The sequence below is a fragment of the Falco naumanni genome, chromosome 5, assembly GCF_017639655.2.
Source record: "Falco naumanni isolate bFalNau1 chromosome 5, bFalNau1.pat, whole genome shotgun sequence".
Taxonomy (NCBI): Eukaryota; Metazoa; Chordata; class Aves; order Falconiformes; family Falconidae; genus Falco; species Falco naumanni.
The window spans coordinates 22,845,427-22,861,377 of NC_054058.1; the positions used below are offsets into that span (position 1 = coordinate 22,845,427).

General features: G+C 44.8%; 1 protein-coding gene across 4 annotated transcripts; it reads right to left on the bottom strand.

Annotated features, from left to right (window-relative positions):
• Positions 1–257: 257 nt before the first annotated feature.
• Positions 258–15,317, bottom strand: USP18 (ubiquitin specific peptidase 18). Of its 4 annotated transcripts, none has more exons than XM_040595808.1 (11): positions 15,033–15,317; positions 12,047–12,219; positions 10,879–10,975; positions 9,464–9,609; positions 7,485–7,564; positions 6,536–6,682; positions 5,570–5,665; positions 4,376–4,546; positions 3,313–3,444; positions 2,799–2,848; positions 258–2,265 (listed from the first exon to the last, which is right to left on the bottom strand). In XM_040595808.1, exons 1-11 carry the CDS (start codon positions 15,308–15,310, stop codon positions 2,217–2,219), a joined length of 1,419 nt encoding a protein of 472 aa, XP_040451742.1. In that variant the 5' UTR covers positions 15,311–15,317; the 3' UTR covers positions 258–2,216. The 4 variants fall into 4 exon arrangements, with proteins under 4 accessions (XP_040451742.1, XP_040451746.1, XP_040451745.1 ...); XM_040595812.1 differs by having other exon boundaries at positions 12,047–12,235; positions 15,033–15,134; XM_040595811.1 differs by lacking the exon at positions 3,313–3,444.
• Positions 15,318–15,951: the final 634 nt, after the last annotated feature.

The following is a 15,951-nucleotide window of genomic DNA, read 5'->3' on the forward strand; positions in this document are numbered from 1 at the left end:
TAAGGATCTGGAAGTAATATAAGCTCACGTGATGGCAAACCTGACAATAAACCTGTTGTGTCTCCAGCACAAGGGCGAAGTTGGCAGGAAGGTTTAGCCTTTTTTCCTTGGCTGTTGAGCTAAACAGCAGCAGCAGCTTTAGCCTGAATGCTTAATCTGAGCACAAAACCTCTGTGCATGTGGCCTGTAGCCTGCCACCTGTGTTTACGGTGTTTAGGAAAAACACACCAAAAATAATCCACAACACTTATTTGTAGTGAATTTATCCCATACTAGTTTATTCAAAAAACATTGACTACTTTTCATTGAGATACTGACTGAAAAGATCCTTCATATATGTCATCCATCAAGAAGCAATTGCTAAGATACCTGGAAGGTTATGACACATTTGAGGCATCTTTCATACACCTAGCTTGGTTTTAAATTTCAGGTTGTATCAAAGTCTTCTCAGCCTCTTAACCCATTAACTTCTCCATTTCAGGAAGTGCACCATCTTTCAGCTACTTCACAAATACACAGTGCTGGATAAAGCAGACAGGAACTTGGTTTTCTCACTCACCCACTGCAAGGTGCTTTAGAAAGAGTGTAACCCATTCCCAAAGGTGAAGAAGCTGAAAATGCCTCATACTGGTGACAAACAATACACTGGGAATTTTTTTAATGCAGCATGAACAGTACAAATACAAAAAGAGTTGAACAGAATAATGGACCTTGCTAGTACAGTGAAATCAATACCTGCTAGATCATAAATTTTGCAGCTATGCTCCAAGATTTCTCAATTTACCTTCCATGTATCGACAGAAAACGGACATGATTTGGGAACAAATTCACCATTAGCAAAATTAAAGTAGGTTATATATAGTTGCTATTATAACTAAACTAGTAATTTTAAAATGTACTCAGTCTCACAAAAATAGCACCCTTGTAAAGATACAGTCAAATAATACATTGGGCTAGAAGGTACTTTTAGATCTCAAACTACTGGAATCACTGATCCTTTCACAGATTGTGGTACACCAAGACTTACCACAAGAGCTTTAAAAGCATCATAACCGAAGTTTTTAACTTTCCTCACAGCCGAGTCTTGCAATGAACTTTTGGAACACTCTTCTGATTGTTACGTTACCCACCTTCCTTTCTAGCACTCTAGATTTTCCCTCCAGCTGTGTGGTCCTGCCATGGGAGCATGGGCTGAACCAACAGCACAGAGTGACAGGACTCAACAAATTTTAAAATAACTCACTCTCTTTATAAAATTGTTCCCTTCAGAACACTTCCTGCTTGAGGGACATTTCCACTCTATGGGCAGAGAAGGAAGGGAGAGAGCAAGACAATTGCAGCTGGCTTGTATTAAAGTACTGAAGTACTAAAGGAAAATCCCAAAAGTTCAAGGACATCAAGGCATCTCACTTCTCCTCTTGTTATAGTGTATGGATTGTATTGTGCAAAATCACTAGCTGGCTTCAGAATCTCTTACTCTGAATATTTTCCTCTATACAGGAAAGAAAATGCACACATATGCCTGATAAGCATGCTAAAACAATAATCATCTGTATAAATATATACAAACTCACCTTGCAGAACTACTACAATAGCTCCTGATTTTAAAATACCTCCTTACGCTGACACCATCTTTCAAACACATCTCAAGCCTTGCAGCAATTCATTTTCAGGAAGGTTTTAAGGAGTAAACACCACTGGTGCATGTGTCATAAGGGTCCTGGTCCCTGTTCCAGCTGTTTCTGAAGACTTTTGGGGTCCCCCTGCCCAGCCTGCCAGCATCCAACATGGTGCTAAAAGGGCAGAGTTCAGGCTCTTACAGTCTTACGGGCTAGATATGGCTATCACAGCTCTCCAGCCATATCATATGCCTCCCTGGAACATCACACAGGTTTTCAGGCCAAATCTTCCCCTGTACTGGAATCTAGGCATCAGCATTACAGAAACCGGTAAAGTCAGCAGAGACAAGGATTAACTTTACTATCTTTTAAGAGGAAATTAATATACAGAATCACATAAATATCAAAATGTATGAAAGAAAATGTTTCTAGGTGCAACCCCTGCACTTTTCTAATAAATAAATGTGAAGGCAGAAGTCACTTAGTGCAGAATGTCTTTCCTGTGGAACGTTTGGACACATCCACACTGGCACAGAGGTGCTAAGCTCCACGGACAACACACAGCTTCCCAAGACATTCTGATACTCCTGGATAAGGCTACTGAGGGTGTTTTTTCATGTAAATCAAGAGATAGGCTGTTTCTCCCCTGTGGAAGCAAAGAAAAACAAAAGATGATGTATGTTTGAAGATCTAGGTTGTAAGTAACCTCCCAGGTTTGTTCCTGCTTAGCTTTTTGACATTTAGGTCAACTGCACCATCCCTCTCCACTGGTTCTGAGGCAGCATATAAAGCTGACTCCCTGGCAGTGGTATAGCTTGTAGACGGGATTATCTGCCTCCATGGCTCATTCTCTTATGATGGATCAAAATACAAAGCATGGAGGAATCCTGACTGACATATCTGACTTCAGTCCAGATATAGGGTCCAAGCAGCAATCGTAAGTAACAAGACTACTCTGGCAGTCCCATTTGTGACTCCTCAGTAATCCTGCAGGCTCCTGGTATAGTCATATACAGTCACATCAGAGTAACTAGAATACAAGGATGCCTCTTCTACTCTCCTGCATCCCAGTACATCCCAGGCAATATGCAGTTCAAACCATTTGTCATCCCTCTCCTTGCTACCCTCATTCCAAACCCTAGAGCAGCATTAGGCAAAAAGAGAGACGTGTTTGCTTACCAGTGGAGGTTGGAGTGTCCATAGGTGCATTTAACATCATCCCATGATACCTAGAGAAGAAAAACACACAAGAGGCAGCTGGTAAAAACTCTTAGCAGATGGACACATAGTGATTACAGCACAGCAATTCTCATAAGAATGGTCTAAGTCGTACTTCCAAGAACTAAACACCTTTTAATAAATTGGTTTATTGCTTTTATCCTTCAATGAAGAACAGTTCTTTTACCTCTTCTGAAGACATACATTAAACAGATCTAGAGTACATAAAGTAGGGCATACAGGGAATGGCTGCTTCTGCAAATCTCACATCAGAACCTGAGGCCTTGTTTAGTACAGAAGCTAGAGATGCTTTGCCCACAGCTCAGAGTATGCTGTAGCAGAGGAATGAAGTGCACAGAGCTCTGCAGCTTCAGTTTTCTTTCCTGGTTCTCTTTAATTAGCAGTCAGTCTGACTGAATGAGACCTGGAGGAGTGTCCAGGAAGCTACAAAAGAAACATGGATTTGTCTCCTCACCTGGCAAACCTCAGAATCATTGAAGCAATACCATTTACATTCTGTGAGACTTCGAATATAGGCACAGTAGTGTCCACAACTAGTTGATCCTGAATGAGCAATAACAGCAAAAAGCTCGTACTGCCAGGCAGCCTGTGAAGAGCCACAAAGAGTAACTTTTAGTGCAGCAATTCTCATTTTCCATTGGCTGAAGAGAAGCAGCAGCCAGGACAGCAAGAATGTGTGTTTCGTAAGGAAAAAGGAGAAAGATTAGATTGGCCTTGAGGATCCTGCCGTTTTCACTCTTACCTTACCAGCCAGCTATGGGCTGACAGTCTCCCTGGAGATCACAGGAATGTGAAAAAGACAGTAGGACTGCAAAGGGGCAGCAAAGGAGTTACACTGCAGCCAACACTGCACCAATGAGGTTTTGCTGTTGCCACTTTCCCTTGTTATTTCTCAGTTAGGGGAACAGATCCACAATATGGCAGGTCACTCTCAGCTCCTTGGCAAAGCCATCATCTCTCGGCTAACCTTAGCTCTGCAGCAAACACCACTGCATGGGAAACTTCCAGGAATGGACTTCCTCCGTCTTGGACTGGTGACCTGAGCCAAGCAGTAGGTCTGCTGCTCACTGAGGCCATCTTGCACTGGAGGCTGAACCACAGGACAGAAGATGCCTCTAAGACACTGTTTACAATGTCTGGATTTGGTCACCCAAATTAACTGTGTTTGCATCTTTTCTTTAGCACATTTAGAAATGGAAGAAAAAGGTTACATTAAACACTCTCAGAAAAAAGGGATTTTTTTTTTAAGCCTGTTTTTTCTCCTTATGGCAGAAAGCTTCAGTTGTGGTGCCTTTGGTGATTTAATCTGAACACAGAAAGTTGAATAATGCCTGAACCAGTTAGAACCACAGGATGCAAGACAACACCAGGCACAGGTAAACCCAAGACATACATTTTTAAGACGGGTGCTTTGAACTGAGGCAAGAACTGGTGTGATCTCTTAAGTTTTTAAGAGACTTGAGCAGAAGGGAGAAGAAAATCTGCCCTTTTTAAAAAGGGCATTAGGAGTATCTTACCTTTTCACTGTCATCTGCTTGGCACTGATTTTCTGTCAAGACTGCATTGAAATCAAGGTCTTGTGGGAACGGCAGATAGTGACTAAGTTTGTGAATGTAGGCCGATTCTTCGAAGCAGAAGCGCTTTAGGTGTATGGTCAGAGTCTGTGGCAGATGGACTAGCTTCATGCTCTGTAAAGCAATAAATAATGCCATTGAAAACTAAGAAACAAACCCTGGGGAGGTGGGGTGGAAGCAGCCATTGCCACCCAGTGAATGTAGCATGAGGACCAGCCAGTGCCAGAGTGAATGACTGCCAATTCCACCAGAGAGCAGATGTCAAACATTTGTAGCTCATCTGCACATGAGACACACATATGTAACACAGCTGTGATAACCAAGTTTCTCAACTTCAGCGTGATCAGCACCCAGCATTGGGTGTCCCAAGGGCTACTTCATTTCTCATCTGCTTTCTTAACTCTAGGTGGGTAGCACTGGGTGGCTGAGGAGGCAAGCCAACTTCCCTGTGATGTGTGGCCACTAGAGCTCTGTGAAGGACACCAAGCTGACAGTTCATTCCTTCCAGCCCTGCCTTTGTTGATATTACTTCTGCTGCCATGACTTCCACCAAAACATATGGATGCACCGTGGCCTTGGAGGCGGCCCAATGGTGGAAATCTTATGGAAAGTCCCCTCCAAGCCTTGAGCTGAAGCAGTCTCCCTCACACACCTCTCTCTTCAATGCACTTGCCTCTTCATGAAACAGTTAATTCAGCAGCTAGCAGAGAACACTGCAAAAAATGGGCAGCCCAGTGGAGCGCAGGGAAGAAAGGAAATCACCCTACAATATCCTACTTTTATGTGTATGCACAGCTCCAGTAACATATCCTTGGCTACCCCTGGAACTATGCAGCAGTGCAAAGCCCCACAGTGGAAATGCAATATAATAATAGAAGCTTTTCCACTGGCACAGAAATGCTACGTCCCTTGGTAACTTACATTAAAACCCATGAAAGCATTCTTTTGTTGCTAAAGCTACATCTACAACTAACAAGAAAGATGCATGAAGTTTGTATCTGGCTGACACTGCCATGGCTGACAAATCTTTGAGTTGCTGATCTCAAACTGGTATATTTGAGTACTTCCCCAATCCTTACCAGTCCTAAAGGGAGTTCTGGGTATAAGAGATATATGGGGACATAATTCTCTGATTACCTGCAGAAAAGGTGTCTTCCTTCCACACTGTTCACAGAAACACATGTTGTGATCAGTCAGCTCTTCTGGATGGAAAAAGTATTGCAGACATTTCTCCTAAGAAGTCAGAGGATATTTCTTTGAACCAAATTCCTTCAAGCTAGATTTCTATTTCTACTTTGCTTCCCAGGGTACAAGCAAACAGCAAAGCTACAGAAGGCATATTTATTTGAAGGACAAAAGATTGCCTAGCAGCATAAAAAAAGGTACCCTATTTTTAGCTGCTTGTGTGATTACATTCGATGGAAAAGAGAAAGAAAAAAAAAGAGAAGAAAAATAATATTTTTTTTTACCAAAAAAAAGTGTACCACATTTTCCACAAAGAATACATTGACATGTAAGTATCTGTTATACCTGCTTCAAAGCCTTAGAGATTTTGAAAGAGGTTCCTTTAGGCTGAGACAGTATAAAGTAATCAGAAAATAAATAAGGTCCAATGGTCCACTGTCACCTCAAAAATCCACTGTCTATCTGTGGCAGCACCTACATCACTGCTGTATCTAGCTATCAAACAGCAGCACTGATTTAACAGTAAAAGAACACACCGCGCTTGTCAAATGTATCGCGTCTGGCCAGGGATTACCAGTTATCTAGGGCGCCTCACTGTGGTGCCTAAAGTCTCACAGGTACACATCACTGCAGTTATGAGTCTCTGAGTCTTGCAAAGTACATAGTTAACATTCTTTTTAACAAGGACTTTATTTTCCATCCCTCAAAATCAAACAAATTGTTTGAGAAATCTAGAACCCCTCAAAACAAAGAAATGTGAATGAGACAAGATGACTCCAAAGTCCCAGGCACCCTGTGGAGATTCTTGCAGAGATTCTAGATGAGTCCCAGGAGACACCAGTGCTGCAAGGAGAAGGCTCCCACAGTGAACAAAAGGGAATCTTCTTCCTAAGGAAACAGTGCTGCCACTGAACTTACCAGAGTCCTCAGCGCACGAGAATTGGTATCCAACACCGGGACTGGAAGAGTTAACATGTTGCTGTTCCTCTTTGTTTCTAAAGAGCATTTCTGACATGCCAGGTGCTCCTGTACACAGATAGTGTACAAATTGCTCAGCTCTTCAACCTGGGGGGTAAAAAAAAGCCAAAACTAGGTTTACTAAGAACACAGCTGAGGTATTTCCCTCTGTGGGTGGGAAAGTCCATGTGGACATGGTTACTTCACACAATGTTACTGCTTTAAGGCTTGACTTATGTGGACAAGGCACTTCTCAGCATTTAAAGGAGAACTCCTTCCTCTCATCCCCTAGCAGAGGGGAAAGGCACAGCCTATAACAAGACGAGACAGTGAAATATCTGCTTTGATGCAGAATTTTACTATTTTGTTTGGAACTGTCACAGAAGCCTGTCTTCTGTATGAATAAAACTATGACAGTCGGTTGAAGAAGAGTCATTTTTCTCTTACCTTACGCAGCTTCCCTGGGAGGAACTGTCATATATATAACTTACTAACATTGACTAATTTCAATGAAATACACATGGCTGAATTCAAAGAATGGAGAAGCTGTGTCAAGACACACCAATAAATGCTTACAGAAAGTTGGGGAAAAAAAGAAATGCACGACAACTAAATTCAGTGTTGCAAAATTATCAATCTTTTTGTTATTAATCAGCTTTCCTATTAGAACGGAGTACCTGGTGTGCCCTAAAAGTAGGATGAACAAAGGTTAACTGTGATTCAAAACGCTGAAGCCTATGAAATCAGGATTCCCCCTCCCATTTGAAAGATGCAAGGAAAGATCCAAATAGGGGATAACTTTAAGAATTTCATTTAGGACAGCTGTCAGTGAACAGGATTCAAGAAACAGAGCAAACCACACATGACAAGGCCCAAAGGACCTTGTGTTTGTTTCAGTGATAGTCCTTACCAGCTCTGGCTTTTTCATCTGCTTCTTTACCAAGTTCCAGAGATTCAGAAAGAGCTGGGCAGCATCATGCTGCACAAACACTGGACAAACAGAAAACACAGCCTCAATCAGTATTATAGATAGCACCAAGCACAGATTTCCCACAGACGGCAAAGGGAGATTTATTGATCCCCATTAGATCCAGTCTCTTGCTGCCTTGCCACTCCCTGCCAGGGGCAGAGCTTAGATTGGAGACAAGCTGCAACATGCCTGTGTGACCTGAGCAGGCAGTGAGAGAAGATGAGAGGGCTCGAGTGCCCCATTGTACAACCCAGTGCAAAAGTCACATTCTTGTCGCTGGATGCAGGGTCAAGAGTATATCCAACACTTACTAGAGGACAGGGCTCAGATGCTTCACTGAGTTGAGGGTTACATTTGTTTGAGTTCTTCTTAGAAACAATACAGGGAAGATTCTGTTCTCTTTTTCACCCTCGTTACTGCATAGATTTGCCTCCCCCAGCCCCTCGCTAAGGCTGTAACACTCCTGAGTGCTGAGACAAAAATGATAGCGAGGCCTATCTATATGTCTCATCCACAGAATGGTATAATCCCCTTGATTCTTACCCAGGGAAAAAGCACACATTTTCAGCACAGGAAGCCAAGGATGACGTAGCAACATCATGCTTTGGCTTTACACTCTGGCTAAACTGGCACACTAAGAAACCTAAGATGGTGGGATACAGCCACAGCTTGCTTCAAATGGCTCAGCAGGGAACGGCCTCAAGATTGAATTCAGAGGAAGGGGGGGAAATCCATACCCTTGAACGTGAAGAACTGATGTTCTCAGCCCATGAACTCAAGATTTAGGAACTGTGTAAAAACTACACATAGTTTAGCAAAATCTCAGTATTTGTGGACTACCTCTATACTTGATCATAGGTGAAACAAGCTTTATGGAATAATCCAACAAAACCCACCCTGAGGTGGAAGTGCTTTCAACTTCCCTGCAAGTCTGCAGGGGCTTCAGCTGGGTGCTAGTAAGAATACAGACATCCCTGACTAAATGAAGCTCAGAAAATATACCTTTCCTCATGTCTAACAGCACATCTGTGATTCAGGTAAAGCATCAATTGCTGGGATACAGGACTATATGAGCCACACCTGAATTTTAAAGCAGAAGGACAACGTGGGAAACTGTCAAGCTTTACAAACTCTCTTTGGGCATCTCTAACTGGAAGAGTGAAGGCGTACTGCAGAGCCATTCAGTCTCAGGGTAGAAAATGATGCAAACAGAAAACACTCAGGTTATCTCATGTTCCTCCTTAACACAAGTCTGGGCTGGCTACCATCTGTCCCTTTCAGTGCTGTCCTGTTCTAGCTTTTATGTGATAAAAGATCAGGGCATTTGGATATACATGTGTATTTCTGCACATAAATAGACCCTCAGCATCCCATTGTCACCTGTCACCCAATGCCTGTGCATTTAACAATCTCCCTCCTTTGGGACACTGCCCAGGTGGGAGGTTAAACCAGAAATTTCTTCTCTCTGCCCTTATAACAAGGAACAGGAGGGATACGGTTTCTACCCTTGGAAATCTGGATGACCTCAGTATCTTTTCAGCATGATCCCTTCCTTCTATTAAGAAACAGCAGCTGTTTCACTATTATCATGCCAGTATAGCATTACAGGTTGTCCTCTCTCTGCCCTGCACAGCCTTTTCCCTCTGGCCAGTATCAGTAGCTGAGTCTTCTAGGAGTTTGACAGTTTTCCCACCCTTTAGACATCATCAAGGATATTGGGCAAGGTCTTTTTTCCCCCCCAAGACACAGCATCTCACTCACAACTGAGAGGCAGCTATAAAGAGCACTACATCATCATGTACCTAACTCCTCATATTTCTGAACCTCTGAACGAGATGTCAAAGTCTGCACTGCTTAATACTTGATAATTAACATCCCTGGTCTGCAGACAGAGGTGGGCATGAGGCAGCACTGCTTACATTTCACTCTGTATTCTGAAAGACAGCAAGCAAGGTCTATGGGAGAAACAGCTTTCTGCTTGCCACACTGCATCTTCTCCAACAGCAAGAGCATTTGGTATGGGACATTCCTCTTCTTCTGCATAGCACATGGTGGCACTGTGATCCTATAAAGAGAAGCAGCAATGTGACCAGTAATCAAGCAGTACAATGGAGAAATATTAGACATCACACCTGAAGGAGCAGAGGCAGATAGCACAGACAGCAGCTCAAGAGGAACCAGAATGGGCATGTTTCCAGCAAAAGAAGGAAAAAGGGAAAGCAGACACCTGCACTAGCTCATTCCACAATGCAGGCAGACAGTTCTAAAGTAAAAGGCCACAATTTGAAGCTGGTCTGTTCCTGAATAAGGGGCAAACCGAGCAGGACCTGAAATGCTTCCTGGGCTTTAGAAATAACATTAGTTACAGACAGTTCCAGAGCTGTCTTTACTTCCCACCTGTTCACAACTTCATTCTCAACACACCCTCAAAATTTCATGGGCCTGTATATCACAATTTTTGTATTTCAACTATATGCCAGCTGGAAAGCTCTTTATCCACCCTCAATTTATTGCAGTCCACAGGTTTTTTCTAAGTCTTTCTTCAAATAGCAATGGTAACCTACTGTCTACATTATTTAGCTTTGCCCATTTATGACACTTCTCATCTCTGCATGTCTGTAACTTGTCTTCCTCCCCCTCTGCACAATGGTGAGCATGTAAGAAATCTGGAGAAAGGAGGACTTAATAGGAATGATCCACTTAGATGATTAAAGCTGCAGTGAACTGAGTAAACTGAAGACAAATGAAACCAGTTATTAGTGTGGTTGGTAGGGAGGTAGAAGCCTAAATCTTCCTCACAAACAAGTAGGGAGCACAGTCAAGCAAAACAAAATAACACTATTTATTTTCTATCTGCAACAATACTTACTCATCTCTATCAAGTGCTAGCCAGGACTATCAGGTGCCAGAGGCTATGGATAACAGTATGTTTATATTTACACACTTAAAGTTAAAAAATTAATAGTGGATATGGCTATACATGACACATCCTTTAGTTTTAACAGCCTATGAGTACACCTGGAATAAACTCATACCATGTTATGGAAAAAGAGAGATATCAGTCATAAAGACTTAGTTCAAGACTGCAGCTTACCAGTGTGCAAACAGCACATGAATCATAGATGACAAGTCAGAACACTGCAACTTCTACTTTTGCAGGCCCTAGTCTGTATGTGACAGACACAATAAGGCAGAGACTTTGCCGAGTGATCTGAAAGTACCTTGCTAGCACCTCTATGATCCAAGCCTTCAAATGTACATCCTATATGAAAAAAAGGAGTGGAAACAACACAGCAACAATGGAAGTATCTCAAGTAGCTCGCAGAGGTGGTACCTTCGAAGTATCCCTGTGAAGTGTATATTCATGAAGAACACTTGGAGCAGAGAGTTCAGACAGCAGCTCTGTCCAACGTTGTATAGTCCAATAGCTCCTGTAGGCACAGAAAAAGAGGAAGTGAGGCCTGCAGATAGGTACAAGAAAAGAAAGTGAAAATTACTTAGAAGCAGCTAACTCCTTTTGCACGTATTCAGCCATTCAGTGTACAGGCCCAGCATCTTGGTCAGATCTGAGAAAGTGTTCAATCTATTCTTATGTCACTCAAGCAGGTAGCATCTATTTCTGTTTGGCAACTGACAAGAAAAATCAAAGCAAGCCTGGATCAGGAAACTCAGATGTCTCCCAGTTCCTCTATTTTCAGTCCTCTCGTAACACACCTAAACATAAAATAAAGCAGAAGTCAAAGGCTGCCTGTATGACGATTTTTATTCAGACTTTTACACAGCCATAGTAACAAAACAAAGAGCTACATGCGGGACCACAAGCTAGCTGTCCACCACACAGGCTTCAAGTTTCCCCTTCAGCCTACCTCTGGTATTCTTTGTCTCAGTTTCAAAGAAAGGAACTAGCCTGAGAGAAGTGGAAAAAGCAAGTCACAGCATCACAGCTGCTCACAATGCATCTAAAAAGACTGTGTATTCTGTGCCTCAAAGCAGTATAAGTAAGCATGGTCAGAAATCAGTTTTTTTTCTGAAGTCAGCACTAAAGGGAGAGAGGACATGGAACAGAAACTCAGAAATGCATTCAGTCAGCAGTAAGGGTGGGCTATAGCTGGGATGGAACAGTACGTACACCTGAAATACTGATGACAGCTTTTGATAAGCCAATCTAGTGATGCAGTAGAATAACTAGGACCTATTCCATGGTTTAACAAATCCAGAAGCAATGTCGGCTGTGTTTGGAAAGTGACAGGGCCAGCACCTAGATATTTTCGGCTGCAACAGACAATTTAAAGACTTAAAATGGGAAAAAGCTCTCAGATCCTCATGTAATCCCTTCCCAAAACACCAAAATGGTTACTTGGCAGGGCAAAATGAGAATCATCTGTATACTCCTCAGTGAAGAGGTAAAGAGTAAGAGAAAATGAAGCCTAAGGACAGAGAATGGAACAGCAGGCACTAGGAACAGAAAATACGAGAGTGAAGAATAGACAAAACATTATTACCATTTTTTAAGTCTGCCACACCAAAGACTGATGCTAGCCTCTGGTCTTTGGCCTTCAGCTCTTCGGCTTCTTCTTCATTATTTTGTATTTTTGCTTCTGCCTTCATTGTCTCAGTGCCAGCTCTAGTTTCTTGCTCTTTTCTTGACATCCACTTCTTTGTCCCATCAACATTACTGTACAAAGACAGGACTGCAGAAAGATCAGAAAGAGGGGGAGCACCCAGAAACACAGGATCTGTCTTCGTATTTGGTATTTTTATTGTGAAAAAGTTGGAATGTCAGTAAAATTAGTAAGATTACTGCAACAGCATTTGCTATATTTGAATTAACATGGGTATTGTAGGTGTGCAGGCTATTGGCAAGGTAACAGATGGGGAGCTTGATGGCAATTGCACATCCTGTCTTCTGTTTGTGGGTAAATAAATAAGTGAACCTTCAGTTCCACAGAAACAGCTCCACCTAGCCAGGGAACTCCAGATATCCCTGTTAAAGATTTGGTAAAAAAAAAAGATTACAAATGTTCAAACGGCAGATGTCGCAAAACTCCTTTGTTTAATAAAAAGTAATGCTCTATCACCAAAAGTATCCTAAGTATTCAAAAGGGCACATTTCACCTTCTCTAGCGTTTTGAGCTGATAAACATTTGTCTCTTTTCTGTACTGGGCTCCCTGCATTGTTTTTAAGCACCTCAGTCACTGCTCTACTGTGGCACTTTGGATTATAATTTTTAAAGGCATTTATGCACCTAAATGTTCGGGGGTGGTGGGGTGGTGGTGGCGTTTGCCGTTTCAAGTGATCACAAGCAAAGTAACTGTTTAAGCAAGAGAACCATTAGAATGTCTTGATGTTCAAGGGAATATTGGACAGACCATTACTCCCACAGTCTCTTATGACACAATTACTAGCTCTTTAAATAAAAGCTTAAAAAAAAATCACTAAAGTAAAAATATGCAAGCAAAACAATGTGACGAATGTTCAAATGCAATTACACAAAAATGAAACCTTTTAAAAGCAAACTTCCAACAGGGAGGCAGAATCAGAAAAAAGGATATGCTTAAGAAAGCATTTGGGGTGGGGGGTGGGGGTGAGGTGGTGGACGGGACGTGACACGGACACAGATGACACGACACCGTAAAACAAATGCTCAGAAATTATTATTTTACAAATTTGAAATGGCATATACAATGAACATGAGGCCAGGTGCTGAAAGAATGAAGAAAAGATGTCAAGAAAGAGAAATAAGCAAAAAATCCTGGTTCTGCCTTTCACAAAAAGAAAATCTTTGCTTTTAGAGCATGTTATTTTTCAGGTTAACTATGCCTAATAATGTTAAATATCAAAGTTTCTGAAGATTCAGGCAGGGAAACTAGAAATAGATATTTTTTTCCCCTAATTATCTTTAAGCTTAAGTAAAACTTTTTCCCCAACTGTACTTTTGATTCCTTACTTCTGAACTCTAAGCATCATACACTCAAATTCACTAAGTATTGCCAGATTTGCTGAGGAGTTTTATTTGGGGGAAAAAAACCTCAGACATCCAAAGATAGATTCAAGAGTATTACTTTTTATAACCAAACCCAGTGATCAGAATAGCTACAGAGGAAAAGAGAAATTGGATTTGATTTCCTCCTTGGCAAAACAGAGTCTGAACTCACATTGCCTGCTCCCCTTGAATTGATATAACGAGGCATTCAGGTTTTGGAAAGCCCAGCTGGAACAGGAGCCTATCTGTACTTCTACTGCAAGAGCCGCCAGTTTAGCTGGTGTAGCATCAGCCATAAGCTAAGTAATGCTCACAGCCAGTGGGGATGCCGAAGGAGACAGAAAGGAGGAGGACAGGCACAGCAGAGGCAGCTAAACAACAACTAGGGACGTGGCAAACTTGCAAGATACAGCTTGTGGTAGTACAGGCTGGATTAAGGGTGAGCCGAGAGAGCAAGCTCAGAGCTAAAACGCTTTGGGTGACTTGAGAAATAGGCAGAAAGATATTAGAGCAGGAAGGTGCAGGGTAACAGAGAGACGGGAGGTTTTGGGTCTCTGGTTCAATGAAACTCTTCCCCCGGGCACCCAGGCGCTACTAGTGCGAACCTCAGCGTGGCAGCCAGGGACACGGACACAACTTCCCAACCCTTGCACAGAACTGCCTCGTTTTGGCTATCAGAAATACAGCATTCCTAAGATTTGCACTTAACTTTCCTTTCCCTGAATAAATGTAAAAGAAAAAAAAAAAAACACTGGTAAGCGAGTATAGCAATTGAGGAGCTGGCTCCCCTCTTGGCCTGGTTTCCCCTCTTGCACGGGAGGCGCAGGTCAGGTCAGGGGCAGCCTCAGCACCGCTCCCTCAGCGCACGTGGCTTGGCCAAGCCAAGCACCACGCAGAGAACAGGCAGTGGCGATACCCTCCTCGCACCCCGCAGCCATCCAGCCCTCTCATTCGGCCCACTGCCCTCCCTTGTCACCCTGACCTGCTTCACAGCCCACCTGCCCTCCCAAGGCACCGGCCTCTCACTTCAAACCCCCACCGGTCCCCTCACACCCCTGCACCGCAGCCCCCGAAGCTCCCCGCTGCCTGAGGAGGGGCCAGAACCTCTGCCCCTTATCACCCCTTCCCCGCCACCAGCAGCTCCTTTCTCCTCACAGCTGTCTTGGGGAGCAGGCGGTTGGGGGGTGGCGCTGGGCTGGGAGGTGGGCAGCCCGGGGCTGGGAGGTGGGCAGCCCGGGGCTGGGAGGTGGGCAGCCCGGGGCTGGGAGGTGGGCAGCCCGGGGCTGGGAGGTGGGCAGCCCTGGGGAGGAGGCGGCTGCCCTGAGGCACTCCCTGAAGGGCTGCCGCCGGGACTCGAACCCTCGACTTCCACACTTCTCTCAGATGTGACTGAAACGAGACTTCCCACCTTTGTCCGGCTCCCCCTTCCCCGCCGCCCTCCCCCCCCGAGCACGCCGCAGCTCTGGGTCATCCCATCTGACAAACCAACAGAAAGGTTTCTTACCAATTCCCGCAGGACCAGGCGCACTTCGAGCCTCGGCGTTCACGCTGCCCCCGCTGACGGGCGCCGGCGGGCTCGGGCACCACGTCTCCCCGCACCGGAGCACCTGTCTGCGGCGCCGGCCCAGCCGCTGCCAGTCGGGAAGGCCGGCGGCAGGCAGGGAGGGCAGCGGGGCAGCGCCTGCCGGGGCGGTGCTGCCGGGCGGAGCGGCGCTGCCTCGCCTCTGCGCTCGCCGGCTGCGTCAGCGGGCAGCAGCGCGCACCGAGCCGCTCAGCTTTCATTTCCCGGTCGCAGACAGCCGGGACAGAAAGTGAAACTTGGCTGCGCTGCAGCGCCCCGCCTCCGGGGCCCGCCGCTGCCACATGGCGGCTCCTCACGGCAGCGGCCCGGCGGTGCGGGGAGGGGCGGCCCAGCCGCCGTGGACCCCCCCCGGCGCAGCGGCTGCCCGCTCGACTCGAGGGCCGCAGGCCCCGGATGGACTGTGGGGACACCGGGCTGGGACAGCCGGCCGCTGAGGGAAGGCAGCTGCCCCTCCCCCGCCGCCTCCCCGCAGCCCGGTTCTGCCTGGTTTCTTCTGGGCGAGCTGTAGCAGGAGGGCTGCGAGGCTGGAGGCCGCAGAAGGCCCCTCTTTGGCAGCGGCCGTACCCCAGGGGGTCGGTTCTGCCCGGACCTCGCATGGTAGTTTGTTACCTCTCAGAAGCTGACACGGCTCCGGCCTGGCATTTCTTGGGTTTAGCCACAAAAGCAACAGAAAAGCCGAACTCTTGTCAAGGCCTGCGGTAGCCTACCTAGAAGCGAGGAATAGCTCATTTAAAAGAACCCAAATAAATTACTCACTTAGAAACTTAACCCATGTGGCAAACTGAAAGGCTCGGCAGTTTCTCATCTAATGGTGATATCAAATGATCAATAAAATTGAACG